The 16,909-nt window shown below is 42.1% G+C and overlaps 1 protein-coding gene across 1 annotated transcript; it reads left to right on the forward strand.

The window, feature by feature from the left end:
• Nucleotides 1-177: 177 nt before the first annotated feature.
• Nucleotides 178-6,527, forward strand: LOC123992979 (fibroblast growth factor 23-like). Its single transcript, XM_046294685.1, has 3 exons — nt 178-634; nt 4,687-4,790; nt 4,956-6,527. Exons 1-3 carry the CDS (start codon nt 427-429, stop codon nt 5,313-5,315), a joined length of 672 nt encoding a protein of 223 aa, XP_046150641.1. The 5' UTR covers nt 178-426; the 3' UTR covers nt 5,316-6,527.
• Nucleotides 6,528-16,909: the final 10,382 nt, after the last annotated feature.

Genomic DNA, 16,909 nt, shown 5'->3' on the forward strand with positions numbered 1-16,909 from the left:
CAAATAAACTGTACCAACCAATAGAAATGCAGACCCCTGTAAAGGCGATTGCTCAAGCAGAGAGCAGGAATGGCACATGGACCAATTACCTTTGAGGTGAGGGTGGTGAAGTTCCCTACTAATGTATGATTTAAACGATTCCATACATCATTTCCCGCACATATAAACTACATCATTCTGTTGACCCTGGGAGTTTTTAACACGTTTTTTTTTAGGTAGAAGCGAGCATAATGTACTGTGTTATATAATGGGTTTTTGAAACTCAAACTAACATCCGGTCAAACAAAAAAACATCGACAGGATTGGGCCAGTCACAGAGCTGTCAATCTCAAATATAACTTTTGGCCTCTTTTCCCGTCAATTGTTGTCAACACTGCAGCTAGAGCACCTCGCGGAATAGCGTGTGAACCCGCACATTTCCCCAACATGCACCCGGCTATCTTCGCGATTTGGCTGGCTGCTCTACACCAATCAATGCCGGTAAATTGTTTCCCTGTGCACCTAGACCCATCGCAGCCGTGCAAAACAATTAAAGGAACGAGCAAGCGCTCAGAGTCTGTCGATGTAGGAGATGATTTATTGAAGGTGAATTTGAATGGACATGTACATAAAGCCATCGACATAAACTCTCTGGGTAAGTTTAGTTTTCTATAATAAACTATTTTCACACTATGCTTTTATTTTAAAGTTATCTAATTGTGAAATGTAAGTTTAGACTCGTTTTTATTTTACACACAAACTAAAAGCGAGTGTTCAATTTACACTGCCACTTATAAACGAGGACATGTTCTTTTTCTGGAGTTGAACAGCTGTGTGGGCATTGCTTAGGACATCTGAGCTGAAGTTTTGTGTTCAAGGATTTACAGAACCTGTCCCAGTGCAGATTTGTAAATATGTCCATAATTTTTCTTAAGAGATTTTTTGTACTTGTCTAATGAATGTATTTTACAGGTGTTTCCGTTTCTCAGTAGTTTGTCATTCTGTTTGCAGCGTTTGTATCAGAAGTTATCAAAATTGTTGTTGACGATCCACAGCGTTATGCAGGCTTGTCTGTTCTACTCAGCGGTTCATCAAGACCATGAATAGTAGAATCCGGTGTAATATGGAGTTTTCCCACCTTTTCTGCTATAACAGCCTCCATTCTTCTGGGAAGGCTTTCCACTAGATGTTGGAACATTACTGCTGGGACTTACTTCCATTCAGCCGCAAGAGCATTAGTGAGTTTGGGCACTGATGTTCTGCTATTAGGCCTGGCTCGCAGTCAGTGTTCCAATTCATCCCAAAGATGCTCGATGGGGTTGAGATCAGGGCTCTATGCAGGCCAGTCAAGTTCTTCCACACTGATCTCGACAAACCATCTCTGTATTTGTTTACCTTTATTTAACTAGGCAAGTCAGTTAAGAACAAATTCTTATTTTCAATGACGGCCTAGGAACAGTGGGTTAACTGCCTGTTCAGGGGCAGAATGACAGATTTGTACCTTGTCAGCTCGGGGATTGGACCACTAGTCCAACACTCTAACCACTAACCACCTGCCGCATATGGACCTCACTTTGTGTATGGGGGCATTGTCCAAACTGTTGCCACAAAGTTGGAAGCGCAGAATTGTCTAGAATGTCATTGTATGCTGTAGCGTTAAGATGTCTCTACACTGGAACTAAGGCGCCTAGCCCGAACAAATGAAAAACATCCCCAGACCATTATTCCTCCTCCACCAAATTGTACAGTTGGCACTATGCATTGGAGGCAGGTAGCGTTCTCCTGGCATCCAACAAACCCAGATTCATCTGTCGGACTGCCAGATGGTGAAGCGTGATTCATCACTCCAGAGAACGCGTTTCCACTGCTCCCGTGTCCAATGGCGGCAAGCTTTACACCACTCCAGCCAATGCTTGGCATTATGCATGGTGATCTTAGGCTTGTGTGCGTGCGGCTGCTCTGCCGTGGAAACTCATTTCATGAAGCTCCCAACTAACAGTTTTTTGGGGTATAATACAGAACATCATTGGACAAGAACAGCTCAAGAACAGAACTACATACATTTTTTTAAAGTACACATAGCCTATATATCAATGCATACACACAAACTACCTAGGTCCAATAGGGGAGAGGCGTTGTGCCGCGAGGTGTTGCTTTATCTGTTTTTTGAAACCAGTTTTACTGTTTATTGGATCAATATGAGATGGAAGGAAGTTAAAAGTAATGAACTGAATATTGATCAGCACAGCGATTGACAAAACAGGACCATGTTTGAAACACAAGTGGTTCTGAGCTTAATTCAATATTACACAGGTGAGCTAATAGTTACAGAAATCATGGAATGCAGGCAGGCTATATCTATCTGAGCTACTGTGTCTAACACACAGCCACCTGTTATGTTGGGCACCTACTGACCAAAAAAGGATGTTATTATGATAAAAAATGTTAAATGACATGTATTGCTAAAATAAAGGTTTAAGGAAATACAGGCCTGACCCATATTACTACAAGACAAAACTGCTTAAACAAGCCTGATGGTCTTGTACATATAAAAGCAAAGTTAGCTTTCATTTAGCTTGAAAAAGTAGCATAATGCAAATGTCTTACTGTGGTGTGTGAATAATCCAAGGCTTTATCTTATATGCGGTACAAATCACATTATTGTGGAAGCACCTCCTCTAAAAGCCTGAATTAGGCTGTTTGAGAAGGTTTGAATCCTAAGCAGCCTGCCTGCACATAGTGTGAAGTACAATACCAACATAGCTGCTGTAGTAGGTCAAAGCTGTGTACTGGAAAACCTTGGTAGAGCATGGGTGGAAAGGGCATTGTGGTGCTCATGTGAATTTCCTTTGTTTTTCGGCTTCAGACCAATGCCTAGTCACACTTAGTTTTTAATAGATGATTTTGACATGCATTGATTGCCCCAAACATACTCACTTGAAATGTTACTACTTAACTAATTAAAAATGTTCTCTCTGACCAAGTGGATTATTTATCTTTTAGGCTCCCCTACTGATTTATATATGTAAAAAAGTTGATACATCTAATTTCATTACATTATTTATATATACAGTGCATTCGGAAAGTATTCAGATCCCTTGACTTTTCCCACATTTTGTTACGTTACAGCCTTGTTCTAAAACTGATGAGGAAAAAAATATATTTAATCAATCTACACACAATATCCAATAATGACGAAGTGAAAACAGGTTTTTAGACATTTTGGCAAATGTATTAAAAAAAAGAAGAAATACCTTATTTACATAGGTATTCAGCTATTGAGCTCAGGTGCATCCTGTTTCCATCATCCTTGACATGTTTCTACAACTTGATTGGAGTCCACCTGTGGTAAATTTAAATTGATTGGACATGATTTTGAAAGGCACACGCCTGTCTATGTAGGGTCTCACAGTTGACAGTGCGTGTCAGGGCAAAAACCAAGCCATGAGGTCGAAGGAATTGTCCGTAGAGCCCCGAGACAGGATTGTGTCGAGGCACAAATCTGGGGAGGGTACCAAAACATGTCTGCAGCATTGATGGTCCCCAAGAACACAGTGGCCTCCATCATTCTTAAATGGAAGAAGTTTGGAACCACCAAGACTCTTCCTAGAGAGGCCGACCGGCTAAACTGAGCAATCGGGGGAGAAGGGCCTTTGTCGGGGAGGTGACCAAGAACCCGATGGTCACTCTGACAGAGCTCCAGAGTTCCTCTGTGGAGATGGGAGAACCTTCCAGAAGGACAGCTATCTCTGCAGCACTTTATGGTAGAGTGGCCAGATGGAAGCCACTCCTCAGTAAAAGACTCATGACAGCACGCTTGGAGTTTGCCAAAAGGCCCCTAAAGGTCTCTCGGACTATGAGAAACAAGATTCTCTGGTCTGATGAAACCAAGATTGAACTCTTTGGCCTGAATGCCAAGCATCATGTCTGGAGGAAATCTGGCACCATCCCCATGGTGAAGCATGGTGGTAGCAGCATCATGCTGTGGGGATGTTTTTCAGGGACTGGGAGACTAGTCGGGATTGAGGGAAAGATGAACGGAACAAAGTACAGCGAGATCCTTGATGACGAAACCCTGCTACAGAGCGCTCAGGACCTCTGACTCGGGCTGCGGGTCATTGTCCTGTTGGAAGGTGAACCGAAGCACACAACCAAGACAATGCAGGAGTGGCTTCAGGACAAGTCTCTGAATGTCCTTGACTGGCCCAGCCAGAAACTAAGTGTTTTACGTTTCTAAATAGGGCATTCACCAGCACAAAATGCACAATCTTCCATGGGCACTGTGAGGCTGGATAGGCTGCGCTTCAGCTCTCAAAATCCATTCCAATATCAACTGCGCTATCGTTAACTAGCTTATGTGGGTCTTAACCTCCCATTAGCGCTGCATGAAATGGTCAGTTTTGCACTTGTTTTTAAGGACACACCTCAACTATTACCACCCCTTCCACTCAGCACAAGCGAGCTGTTGTTAGACAGGTTGGCGTTGGGGCTGGAAAATGCCAGTGCGGCAGTTTTTTACATGAAGAAATTGCAAAAACAAATGCATTTGACACTTAATGCCAGCTGTAAATAGAGCCCAAGTGTCCTGACCATGTCCAAATGAACTAATTCAACAAAGTGCCTTATTTTGTAGGATTGTTAAATCATTTGCTTAAATTGTCTGTCTCCATACTTAATGTGAAATATATATATATTTTTTTCCCATAGTTGTCCTCCCAATAAGAACAGAAACAAGTGACTGTGTGCCAATATTGGACTTTAAAAGTAAACACTTCTTATGTGTGGACATCGAGGGAAAGTTGTTCAGTTCTGTAAGTATTTCATGGCAAGGTCACCCATGGATGGCCACTCTGGGAACAGTCAAATCTGCTCTCCCAAATCACTATTCACATTCATTGTACCATATGACTTTGTAGATTTAATATGACCTATTCATGTCAAATTCAAGTTGTGTTTCTGTTGTCACTCCCCACCAGATGGACAGCAGGAAAGAGTGCCTTTTCCAGCAGCTGCAGATGGAGAACCATGTTGACCTGTTCTATTCATCTAGCAACGGACTGTTGCTCCACCTGGAAGGGGCGAAGATCCATGTTAAAAGGCATGACTTGCTAAAGAGACACCTGGTTTACAGAAAGAAGAGGAGCCAACAGGTCAACGCAGAGAACCCAGAAGCAGAGCCCATCATGTCTGATCAGGATATGCAACAGGACCAAGAACGAGCTGGTGCCGTTTCCAGGGAGACCATCACTTCTTGTGACGACCCTTTGCGGGTGTTGCATTCCAATAGCCCAGGCAGTCCTATCAAAACGGCTGTGGAAAAGACAGCGAAAGAGTGAAGTACTGACCAAGAACTTGACTAGGCAGGCCGGAGAAATGGGCTTTGAGTTTGAAGCAACCTTTTGCAAGATAACATTAAGGGAGATATCTCCACGCATCAGTGCCTCAGTCCTAGTGAGTTTGTGATTTGGAATTGTCTGGATGGAGTGGTCACAAGACAATTTGAGTAAGAGCATGTTAAATTGAAACAAGGAGGTGAATTAGAAAGATGATCTGTGCCCATCACTAGAAAGAGTCTTACAGTATATGTTGAGGTAGTTCTTGCTAAAGTCAGGAATGAGTTGATGAGGACATGTGGATGAGACCGTGTGTATAGCACAGTGAGATACCAACATTTTGGTTATGCAAGGGCATGATGCACTTTTAAATATTTACATTGCATAAGGCAGGGCACGGTGGGAGTACGTTGAACGTTTCAAACAGTTGGGTTTTCTATTGAGTCAGGGATGAAAGTCCGATTTTAAATCATGATGATTCAGGCCGATCCTGAAAATGTGCAGGCTCAAATGTGCAGGCACTTCTTGTTTTTGTTACGGCCTATAAACAATTCAGGCAGGTCACCCATCATTTCCTTATCTACATTCCAAAGTATCTTATTTTAATTAATACAGAAATACATGTTTGAGTAGCAGTTCATGAGGAGCCGGCCAGTTTGGCAACATTCAAGGTAATACTTCTCTTTAACAGGGTTAAACAGGGTTGAAAGAGTGTCCATGTCCTTTCACAAAGTTACATTTTAAACTGGTTTGGCATTGAGCCTGATGATGTTGCAATATTTTAGTTGCATGAGATTTTCCTATGTAGGCCTATGTCAAAATGGACCAAAATTGCTGTCTTAATTATTATTTTATACAAGATTGCATTGTAACTTCTATTAATTGCAGGCTGTTTTTAAATAGATATGTTATGGAATTACTATATTTTGTCAATATAAAGGTTGTGTATGGTAACTATGTTTAAATATACTGTACATGTATCAAGGTTGTTTCACTGTCATTATACAGTACAGACATGTGGCTGAATGATGTTACTTCAACACCCAGAACAAATTGAAGCTGGTGCTGGACACCATTAAGAAAAAGCAATGAGCCATAACAATATAATGTTTATTTATTCAAACGTATTCACATATTGTTATTTATAATGTTTGTTTTGTATGGATGCTTATTGTCTTAAAATATATTGAAACATTAATAAAATATAACAGATTCTGACTGTAATCATTACTGTACATATCATTTGAAATAATGTTCTTTTTATTAGGTTAATACCCTTGAATGTTTGTTAAATATATCAATAAAGTTCATTTTCTTCAGCATTTTAGAATAAAAACATGATGTCCTTTTCACACTTTAGGCCCAGGAATACACCTTGTTCACACTGTTTTCAATGCAGCTCTCTGTAACACTACATTAGTAGCCTGCTTTTAGATAGGTAGCCCAATTCTGTTATGTTTTTCACTAATTGGCTCTGAAAAAGATCTGTTTATTTAACTAGGCAAGTCAGTTAACACCAAATTATTATTTACAATGATGGCCTACAATATCAGAATTGGGCTGCCTGTGTGAACGCAGCTGTAGTAATGCTGTAATTCAAATAAAATTGGATTTGTCACATGCTTCGTAAACAAGTGTAGACGTCTTCCTCCCAGACAAACTAAACAGCTCCTTTGCCCGCTTTGAGGATAATACAGTGTATACATCTGTATACATCTGGCCCTTCTTTGGACACTGTTAACTAACCTCCAAACGAGCTTCAATACCATACAACACTCCTTCCGTGGCCTCCAACTGTTCTTAAACACTAGAAAAACCAAATGCATGCTTTTCAACCGTTCGCTGCCCGCCCCTGCCCGCCCACCAGACTAGCATCACTACTCTGGACGGTTCTGACCTAGAATACGTGGACAACTACAAATACCTAGGTGTCTGGCTAGACTGTAAACTCTCCTTCCAGACTCATATCATCTCCAATCCAACATCAAATCTAGAATCGGCTTTCTAATTTGAACTGAACATTCTCGAGGCCATCAAACTACTACGCTCTGAGATAGTTGAAATTAAAACCGAGGTAGTTGCTATGATTGAGGCCTGAATACAGGATGTTTCTGATACTTTAAAAGCAGATCTAACCATCCAGCGGGACGAGATGAGAAGCCCATGATTGATCGTGCCCACCGGCCACTGCACCCAAAGCCCCGGGATGGTGGAAGGCCCCGTGACATCATTCTTCAAGTGCACCTTTTCCATGAGAAGATGTAGATTCACCGACGAGCCCGCAATACCACTCTGAGCTTTTAAGGACAGAGCTTCTCCATCTACCAGGACTACTCCCCTACTGTGTCCAGGCAGTCACAGCTTTGGGGCAGGCCAAATGACTACTACGGGACCATCCAGGTGTAAAGTATGGACTGCGATGTCGGGCCTATCTATGGCTTACTCTTGATGGTAAAGACTACACCTTTGATTCTTCGGAGGAGTCTATCAGCAACTGTTCTGTTCTGATCTGTGGATAGTAAGTAAGTAGCCCACCTGTGGTACAACTATGTTTAGTTATAACATAGTATTATTGCATAGTTGGGGAGTTGGCGAACCCACTCAGGGTTATTTGATGTGATCTCATGTTTTGATCATCTTGCCTTACAAGCATTCAGTCATTTTAATTTCATTGTATTAAGTTTGTTTACATAGTGTCTCACTGACTCAAAATATTTTGGGTTATTTGTTTACTGCATCCGTTTGTACCGACCCAGTAAACTGTAAATGTTCCGGCGCTACACGTTTCATTTGATCCATTTTACTCTCAGATAAGGAGTTTGTCAATTTCATTTCTTCTGAAATCACCTTGTTCCTAGAAATGAATTCAACGCCAGGTATGTCCTGCTCTACCATATGGGAGTCTCTCAAAGCATACCTACAGCTCGCTCTCAGCGGCTTCGAGACATCAGCGAAGCCATAGCCACATTGGATGAGAAGTATGCTACAGATCCTTCCTCTGATCTACATAAAGAACATCAACTACTCCAATCTGAATTTAATGAGCTTTCTACCAGACAAGCTGAACAATTACTCTTACGCGCTTGATACAGAGTGTACGAACAAGGCGACAAGGCCAGTAAACTTCTTGCACATCAGATCTGTAAATCTGAGGCCTCATGCCTTAATACATCAAAGCTACCGCCTAGCCTTTTATCAGGCCTCAATTTCATTACTGTTAAAGAAAAACTAAGACCCCTGGAATGTGGATCCTATCGCCCAATCTCGCTTTTTAACTGTGATTACAAAATCCTAGCCAAGTTCTTAGCCATCCGTATGGAAGGATCGATACACCAAGTAATACACTCTGACCAGACTGGCTTCATGAGAAATAGGCATTAGTTTTTAAATATTAGAAGCCTTATGAATATACTGTACTCCCCAGCGCCGGGGGACCCGGAGGTGGTGGTCTCGCTCGATGCGGAAAAAGGTTTTGACCAGTGAGTGGGACTACCTAACAGCTGCCCTTTATAGATTTGGCTTTGGACCCAAATTCATTCCGTGAATAAAGATTCTTTATTTTTCTCCAATGGCTTTGGTACAGACTAACAACTTGTCCTCTGACTATTTTCCCTTGCACAGCAGATCCAAACAGGGTTGTCCACTCTCCCTCTTGTTGTTTGCTTTGGCAATCGAGCCCCTCGTCGTCGCACTGCACTCTAATGATGCCGTTCAAGGTATAATCAGGGTGAGCTTTAGAGCAGAAAGTCTCGCTATATGCTGACAACCTCCTTTTGTTTATCTCCAACCCTGATACCTCATTACCTTATCTGTTCTATCTATAATATACATGATCTATTCTTAAAAAGTGTTGATCAATCTCAGGGTACAAGCTGAATCTAGGCAAGAGTGAGCTTTTTCCTGTAAATAAGGCTGCTTTAAAGTGCTCTTTTACAAGCTTTCAGTTTAGGATTGTCCGGGATCAATTCACCTACTTGGGAGTTAAAGTGACAAGTAAATATTCAAATTTGTTTTAGGAAAACATTGTTGCTCTAGCAGACAGTTTGAAACAATCTTTTACTTTTTGGAAGTCTCTGCCTCTTTCTCTTATTAGAAGGATTCATGTCATTAAAATGAATGTGTTGCCCAAATGTTTATATTTATTTCAATGTTTACCCATTTCTATCCCAAAATCTTTTTTAAATTCACTGGATCAAACATTTGTGTATTTTGTTTGAGATGGAAAAGTACCACGGATTGGAAGAAAACATTTACAGAAGCCTAAGGCATTGGGTGGTTTAGCTCTACCAAATTTTCAGACATACTACTGAGCTGCAAATTTCAGAGGCCTTTTTATACTGGCTGCAGACTGATCCTACTGGCCCAAGACCACTCTGGGTCCAGATGGAGTCTGAATCATGTCAACCTGCTTCACTTTCTTCTGTGTTGTGCTCGTCTCTCCCAGTGTCCCTAGGCAAAATGTGTATCAACCCAATTGTCTCTTAAAATTTGGAATCAGTTCCGTTTTGCCTCTGAGGCTTTAAATGATGGGGTTTTTGGCATCTGGCACTCACTGGGCCCCTCCTCACTAGCCCAATTATTCTTTGATTATACAGGAAAAGTTCAACCTCCCCCAATCCCACTTCTTCCGCTATCTCCAGACTAGGAACTTTGTCAGAGCTAAAACACCTGAATTTCCCCATAGGCCTGCGAATACAGCTATAGAGAGAATCTTTGAGCCAAACTAGCTTCCTAGGGGTACAATTTCAGATGTATATGCCAAACTTGGAAGAATATTCTCTGAATTTGATCCTACCTGTGTCCGATGTAAAACGGAACCAGCCACACTGTATCATATGTTTTGGGGCTGTCACAAACTGTCAGGTTTCTGGGAATTAACATGGAAATGTTTCTCTGATATATATGATACTGATATAGATCCATCTCCCCTTACAGCCCTTTTTGGAATACTGCCCATATGTACCCCCCAGTCAAGAATTCCGTCGGACACTGTTGCTTATACAACTCTTTTAGCGAGACGGCTAATACTACAGAACTGGAAGATGGCAGCTCCCCCATCTTATAAATATTGAGTGGGAGATGTGTTCTGCTCTCTTAAATTAGAAAAAAAGTAATTAAATACACGTGGGAACCCCAAACTGTTTTATGAGGCTTGGGCTCCATTACGGTCTTACTTTAAACAGTCCATCCTCTGATGGCATTCATATTAAAACAAAAATAAGTCTGTATTTGACTCCCCTGTGACTTAAGGGTTGGATGAGCATTTCTTTGTGTTTTTTGGGGGACATTAAGGTTGATGATGTGCCTATTGATTCCTATTGAATGTGACTTTTATTTATTTATTTATTTTTATTTCACCTTTATTTAACCAGGTAGGCAAGTTGAGAACAAGTTCTCATTTACAATTGCGACCTGGCCAAGATAAAGCAAAGCAGTTCGACAGATACAACGACACAGAGTTACACATGGAGTAAAACAAACATACAGTCAATAATACAGTATAAACAAGTCTATATACAATGTGAGCAAATGAAGTGAGAAAGGAGGTAAAGGCAAAAAAGGCTATGGTGGCAAAGTAAATACAATATAGCAAGTAAAACACTGGAATGGTAGTTTTGCAATGGAAGAATGTGCAAAGAAGAAATAAAAATAATGGGGTGCAAAGGAGCAAAATTAATTAATTAAATACAGTTGGGAAAGAGGTAGTTGTTTGGGCTAAATTATAGGTGGGCTATGTACAGGTGCAGTAATCTGCGAGCTGCTCTGACAGTTGGTGCTTAAAGCTAGTGAGGGAGATAAGTGTTTCCAGTTTCAGAGATTTTTGTAGTTCGTTCCAGTCATTGGCAGCAGAGAACTGGAAGGAGAGGCAGCCAAAGAAAGAATTGGTTTTGGGGGTGACTAGAGAGATATACCTGCTGGAGCGTGTGCTACAGGTGGGAGATGCTATGGTGACCAGCGAGCTGAGATAAGGGGGGACTTTACCTAGCAGGGTCTTGTAGATGACATGGAGCCAGTGGGTTTGGCGACGAATATGAAGCGAGGGCCAGCTAACGAGAGCGTACAGGTCGCAATGGTGGGTAGTATATGGGGCTATGGTGACAAAACGGATTGCACTGTGATAGACTGCATCCAATTTGTTGAGTAGGGTATTGGAGGCTATTTTGTAAATGACATAGCCAAAGTCGGGGATTGGTAGGATGGTCAGTTTTACAAGGGTATGTTTGGCAGCATGAGTGAAGGATGCTTTGTTGCGAAATAGGAAGCCAATTCTAGATTTAACTTTGGATTGGAGATGTTTGATATGGGTCTGGAAGGAGAGTTTACAGTCTAACCAGACACCTAACTATTTGTAGTTGTCCACGTATTCTAAGTCAGGGCCATCCAGAGTAGTGATGTTGGACAGGTGGGTAGGTGCAGGTAGCGATCGGTTGAAGAGCATGCATTTAGTTTTACTTGTATTTAAGAGCAATTGGAGGCCACGGAAGGAGAGTTGTATGGCATTGAAGCTTGCCTGGAGGGTTGTTAACACAGTGTCCAAAGAAGGGCCAGAAGTATACAGAATGGTGTCGTCTGCGTAGAGGTGGATCAGAGACTCACCAGCAGCAAGAGCGACCTCATTGATGTATACAGAGAAGAGAGTCGGTCCAAGAATTGAACCCTGTGGCACCCCCATAAAGACTGCCAGAGGTCTGGACAGCAGACCCTCCGATTTGACACACTGAACTCTATCAGAGAAGTAGTTGGTGAACCAGGCGAGGCAATCATTTGAGAAACCAAGGCTGTCGAGTCTGCCGATGAGGATGTGGTGATTGACAGAGTCGAAAGCCTTGGCCAGATCAATGAATACGGCTGCACAGTAATGTTTCTTATCGATGGCGGTTAAGATATCGTTTAGGACCTTGAGCGTGGCTGAGGTGCACCCAAGACCAGCTCTGAAACCAGATTGCATAGCAGAGAAGGTATGGTGAGATTCAAAATGGTTGGTAATCTGTTTGTTGACTTGGCTTTCGAAGACCTTAGAAACCTGACCTGTAGGGGTCCAGATTTTGCTGCTCTTTCAGAACATTAGCTGAACGGATTTAGGAGAAGGAGAAATGGGGAAGGCTTGGGTGAGTTGCTGTTGGGGGTGCAGTGCTGTTGACCGGGGTAGGAGTAGCCAGGTGGAAAGCATGGCCAGCTGTAGAAAAATGCTTATTGAAATTCTCAATTATGGTGGATTTATCAGTGGTGACAGTGTTTCCTATCTTCAGTGCAGTGGACAGCTGGGAGTAGGTGTTCTTATTCTCCATGGACTTTACAGTGTCCCAGAACTTTTTTGAGTTAGTGTTGCAGGAAGCAAATTTCTGCTTGAAAAAGCTAGCCTTGGCTTTTCTAACTGCCTGTGTATAATGGTTTCTAGCTTCCCTGAACAGCTGCATATCACGGGGGCTGTTCAATGCTAATGCAGAATGCCACAGGATGTTTTTGTGTTGGTTAAGGGCAGTCAGGTCTGGGGAGAAACACTGGCCATATCTGTTCCTGGTTCTAAATTTCTTGAATGGGGCATGTTTATTTAAGATGGTTAGGAAGGCATTTAAAGAAAATATCCAGGCATCCTCTACTGACGGGTTGAGATCAATATCCTTCCAGGATACCTCAGCCAGGTCGATTAGAAAGGCCTGCTCGCTGAAGTGTTTCAGGGAGCGTTTTACAGTGATGAGTGGAGGCCGTTTGACCGCTGACCCATTACGGATGCAGGCAATGAGGCAGTGATCGCTGAGATCTTGGTTGAAGACAGCAGAGGTGTATTTAGAGGGGAAGTTGGTTAGGATGATATCTATGAGGGTGCCCGTGTTTAAGGCTTTGGGGAGGTACCTGGTAGGTTCATTGATAATTTGTGTGAGATTGAGGGCATCAAGTTTAGATTTTAGGATGGCTGGGGTGTTAAGCATGTTCCAATTTAGGTCGCCTAGCAGCACGAGCTCTGAAGATAGATGGGGGGCAATCAGTTCACATATGGTGTCCAGAGCACAGCTGGGGGCAGAGGGTGGTCTATAGCAGGCGGCAACGGTGAGAGACTTGTTTTTAGAGAGGTGGATTTTTAAAAGTAGAAGTTCAAATTGTTTGGGTACAGACCTGGCTAGTAGGACAGAACTCTGCAGGCTATCTTTGCAGTAGATTGCAACACTGCCCCCTTTGGCAGTTCTATCTTGTCTGAAAATGTTGAAGTTTAGAATTAAAATTTCAGAATTTTTGGTGGTCTTCCTAAGCCAGGATTCAGACACAGCTAGAACATCCGGGTTGGCAGAGTGTGCTAAAGCAGTGAATAGAACAAACTTAGGGAGGAGGCTTCTAATGTTAACATGCATGAAACCAAGGCTATTACGGTTACAGAAGTCGTCAAAAGAGAGCGCCTGGGGAATAGGAGTGGAGCTAGGCACTGCAGGGCCTGGATTCACCTCTACATTGCCAGAGGAACATAGGAGGAGTAGAATAAGGGTGTGGCTAAAAGCAATAAGAATTGGTCGTCTAGAACGTCTGGAACAGAGAGTAAAAGTTGCAGATGCCTTGACTTGCAGATGCCTTGTTCATTTTGCCCTGTCAGAGGCTAAAATGTGAGCTTGTTTTGCCTTGTTTTTTATTTCGTTCACACTTACATTAAAAAAATAATTTAAAAAAGCATTGTAAACTTTATCTTTGGATGGTTGGTCTGTGGCCATGACTTTCTGTGAGTGTGAGTGGTTGCATTTTTCCACCCGTCACTTGTCTGTTTACAGGAACAATGGTGAGGTGTCCGCTCTTTCCCTGTACTACAGTTGCCCTTCAACTTTTGTAGCCTTCTGCCCGGTGTGTTTAACTTGTCTAAAGTACAGTATCTTTATAGCTATTCAGTATTTTTACAGCTATTATTTTTTCAAGTTGTATATATTATTTATGTTGTTTTGTGTTATCTGATGTGTGTAAAACTGAATAAACAAGAGTTTTTAAAAAGATCATCAAGGACAACAACCACCTCAGCCACTGCCTGTTCACCCCGCTACCATCCAGAGGGTGAGGTCAGTACAGGTGCATCAAAGCTGGGACCGAGAGACCAAAGCCATCAGACTGTTAAATGGGCATCATTATAGCACAGAGGTTGCTGCCTACATACAGACTTGAAATCATTGGCCACTTTAATAATGCCACTTTAATAATGTTTACATATCTTGCATTACTCATCTCGTATATATATATATATACTGTATTCTATACTATCTATTGCATCTTAGCCTATGCTGCTCTGTCATTGCTCATCCATATATTTATATATTCTTATTCCTTTACTTTAGATTTGTGTGTATTACGTATCTGTTGTGGAATTGTTAGATATTACTTGTTAGATATTGCTGCACTGTTGGAAGTAGAAGCACAAGCATTTCATTACACTCGCAATAACATCTGCTAACCACGTGTATGTGACCAATACAATTTGATTTGATTTAGACTAACAGTGAAATGCTTACTTAAGGGTCCTTTTCCAACAATGCAGGGCTAAAGAAAAAGAATAGGAGTACCAGTAGAGTCGATGTAATTGAGATAGCTACGTACATATAGGTAGGGGTAAAGTAGGGGGTAAAGAGACTAGGCAGCAGGATAAATAATAGACATTAGCAGCATGTGTGAAAATGTGAGTGTGTGGTGTCAGTATGCATGTGTGCACGTGTTATGTGTGTGTGTGTGGGTGTATGTAGTGTGTGTGTGTGTTGGGGTGTCAGTGTAAGTATGTGTGTGTAGAGTCCAGTGTGTGTCCATAGAGGCAGTGCAAATGAGTTAGTGCAAAAAAAGGGTCAACGCAGGTAGTCTGGGTAACTAGCTATTTTGACTAGCTATTTAGCAAGTTTGTTTAGGAGTCTTATGGCTTGGGGGTAGAAGCTGTGCAGGGTCCTATTGTTTCCATACTTGGAGCACTGGTACCACTTGCCATGTGGTAGCAGAGAAAACAGTCTATGGCTTGGGTGGCTGGAGTATTTGACCATTTTTGGGGCCTTCCGCCGACACCGCCTGGTATATAGGTCCTGGATGGCAGGGAGATCAACCCCAGTGATGTACTGAGCCCTACTCACCACCCTCTGTAGCGCCTTGCATTGCCATACCAAGCTGTGATGCAGCCAGTCAAAATGTTCTAAATGGTGCAGCTGTAGAGCGAGATCAAACCAGGAACAGCCGGGAACAGCTGGTGCTCTCATACATGGTCAAGTGTTGCTCTAAAAGTGATTTGGAGTTGCACAGGTGACATGCCAGTAGAAATGTGGTAAACTGATTTCAGTTTCCCTGCATTAACATCACAGGCCATTTGAAACGCTGCCTCTGTATGTGCATTTTATTGTTTGTTTATGGCTCTATACAACTCATTAAGTGCAGTCTTAGTGCCAGCATCGGTTTGTGGTGGTAAATACCCACTGGAGATAGATGTCAATTCAACGTCTATTCCACATTGGTTCAACTTAATTGTATGGAAATGACATGGAAACAACGTTGATTCAACCAGTGTGTGCCCAGTTGTTAGACAGCTACAAAAAATATAGATAAACTCTCTTGGTAAATAGTATAGTCTGCAGCTTATCATGAGGTATTCTAACTCAGGCGAGCAACAATTCTAGACTTCCTTAACATTAGAGATGGTGCACCAGATGTTAACAAAGAGATGTATATTATCCAAGTCATTCAGCCACGACACTGGGAAACAGCTTTTCAGGTCCCGTTGATAGGATAGTCTCGAACGGAGCTCATCCAGTTTGTTCTCCAGTGACTGCACGTTTGCCAATAGAACAGAGGGCAATGGCAGTCTATTTGCTCAATGACGTAGTCTCGTCAGGATGCCACCTTGCCTGCCTCGCTTTCGCTGTCACTTCCTCTCTCGAGTCCCAGGGATTAGGGCCTGGTCCGGAGTAAACAGAACATCCAGAACTGCCAACTCATTGAAGTAGAAATGTGCATCCAAATCGAGGTTAATGATCACTGTTCTGATGATCAAAAGCTGTTTAGTGTCATAGGAAATTATGTCGGAGACATTATGCACACAAAAGTTAAGACCAGCGTAACACAAACACTAGCAGAATTAGTCAGGAGCCAATAAGGCGGCTACTATCCACTGCAGCGCTATCTTGTTAACGTTGTTATATAAGTATTTTCTAATAGCATAGCAATGGGGTTGAGTGGTGAAGTTATTATGCTAGTGGAATAAGGAACTATTCCTCTTTCGTAAAGGCAACAACTCCATTAATATGGAATTAAAATGCGATTAGCTACAGTGGTTCTTCCTTACAAGTTGTGGCGTATTGCAGCACAGCTTGCGGGTTGCCACAGAATTGTATGGCCATTGTTGCCAGTATGATGCAATTTACCACAATCTGCTACCATCTACTACAAACGGTTGCGTCATAAACTCAAAACTTTTAAAGGAAGAACCACTGTACAGTACTGAGTACTATGTATTACCGGCAGTGGCGATTTTAGCATGTAAATCTTGGTGGGGCAAATGTTTTTTTATTATGTTTTATTATGTATGCCAGCAAAGCCACTACACTACACAACACTAAACAATACATTCATTGCACTATAACGGTGACAAACGGGGC

This window comes from Oncorhynchus gorbuscha, linkage group LG02 (assembly GCF_021184085.1).
Source record: "Oncorhynchus gorbuscha isolate QuinsamMale2020 ecotype Even-year linkage group LG02, OgorEven_v1.0, whole genome shotgun sequence".
NCBI classification, from domain to species: domain Eukaryota; kingdom Metazoa; phylum Chordata; class Actinopteri; order Salmoniformes; family Salmonidae; genus Oncorhynchus; species Oncorhynchus gorbuscha.

Bases quoted from the DNA above. Each gene is read 5' to 3' on its own strand.
- LOC123992979 (XM_046294685.1), top strand. From the start codon at position 427: ATGCACCCGGCTATCTTCGCGATTTGGCTGGCTGCTCTACACCAATCA. The intron at 635-4,686 runs GTAAGTTTAGTT...TTTTTCCCATAG, and splicing joins CATCGACATAAACTCTCTGG to TTGTCCTCCCAATAAGAACA. The intron at 4,791-4,955 runs GTAAGTATTTCA...ACTCCCCACCAG, and splicing joins AGGGAAAGTTGTTCAGTTCT to ATGGACAGCAGGAAAGAGTG.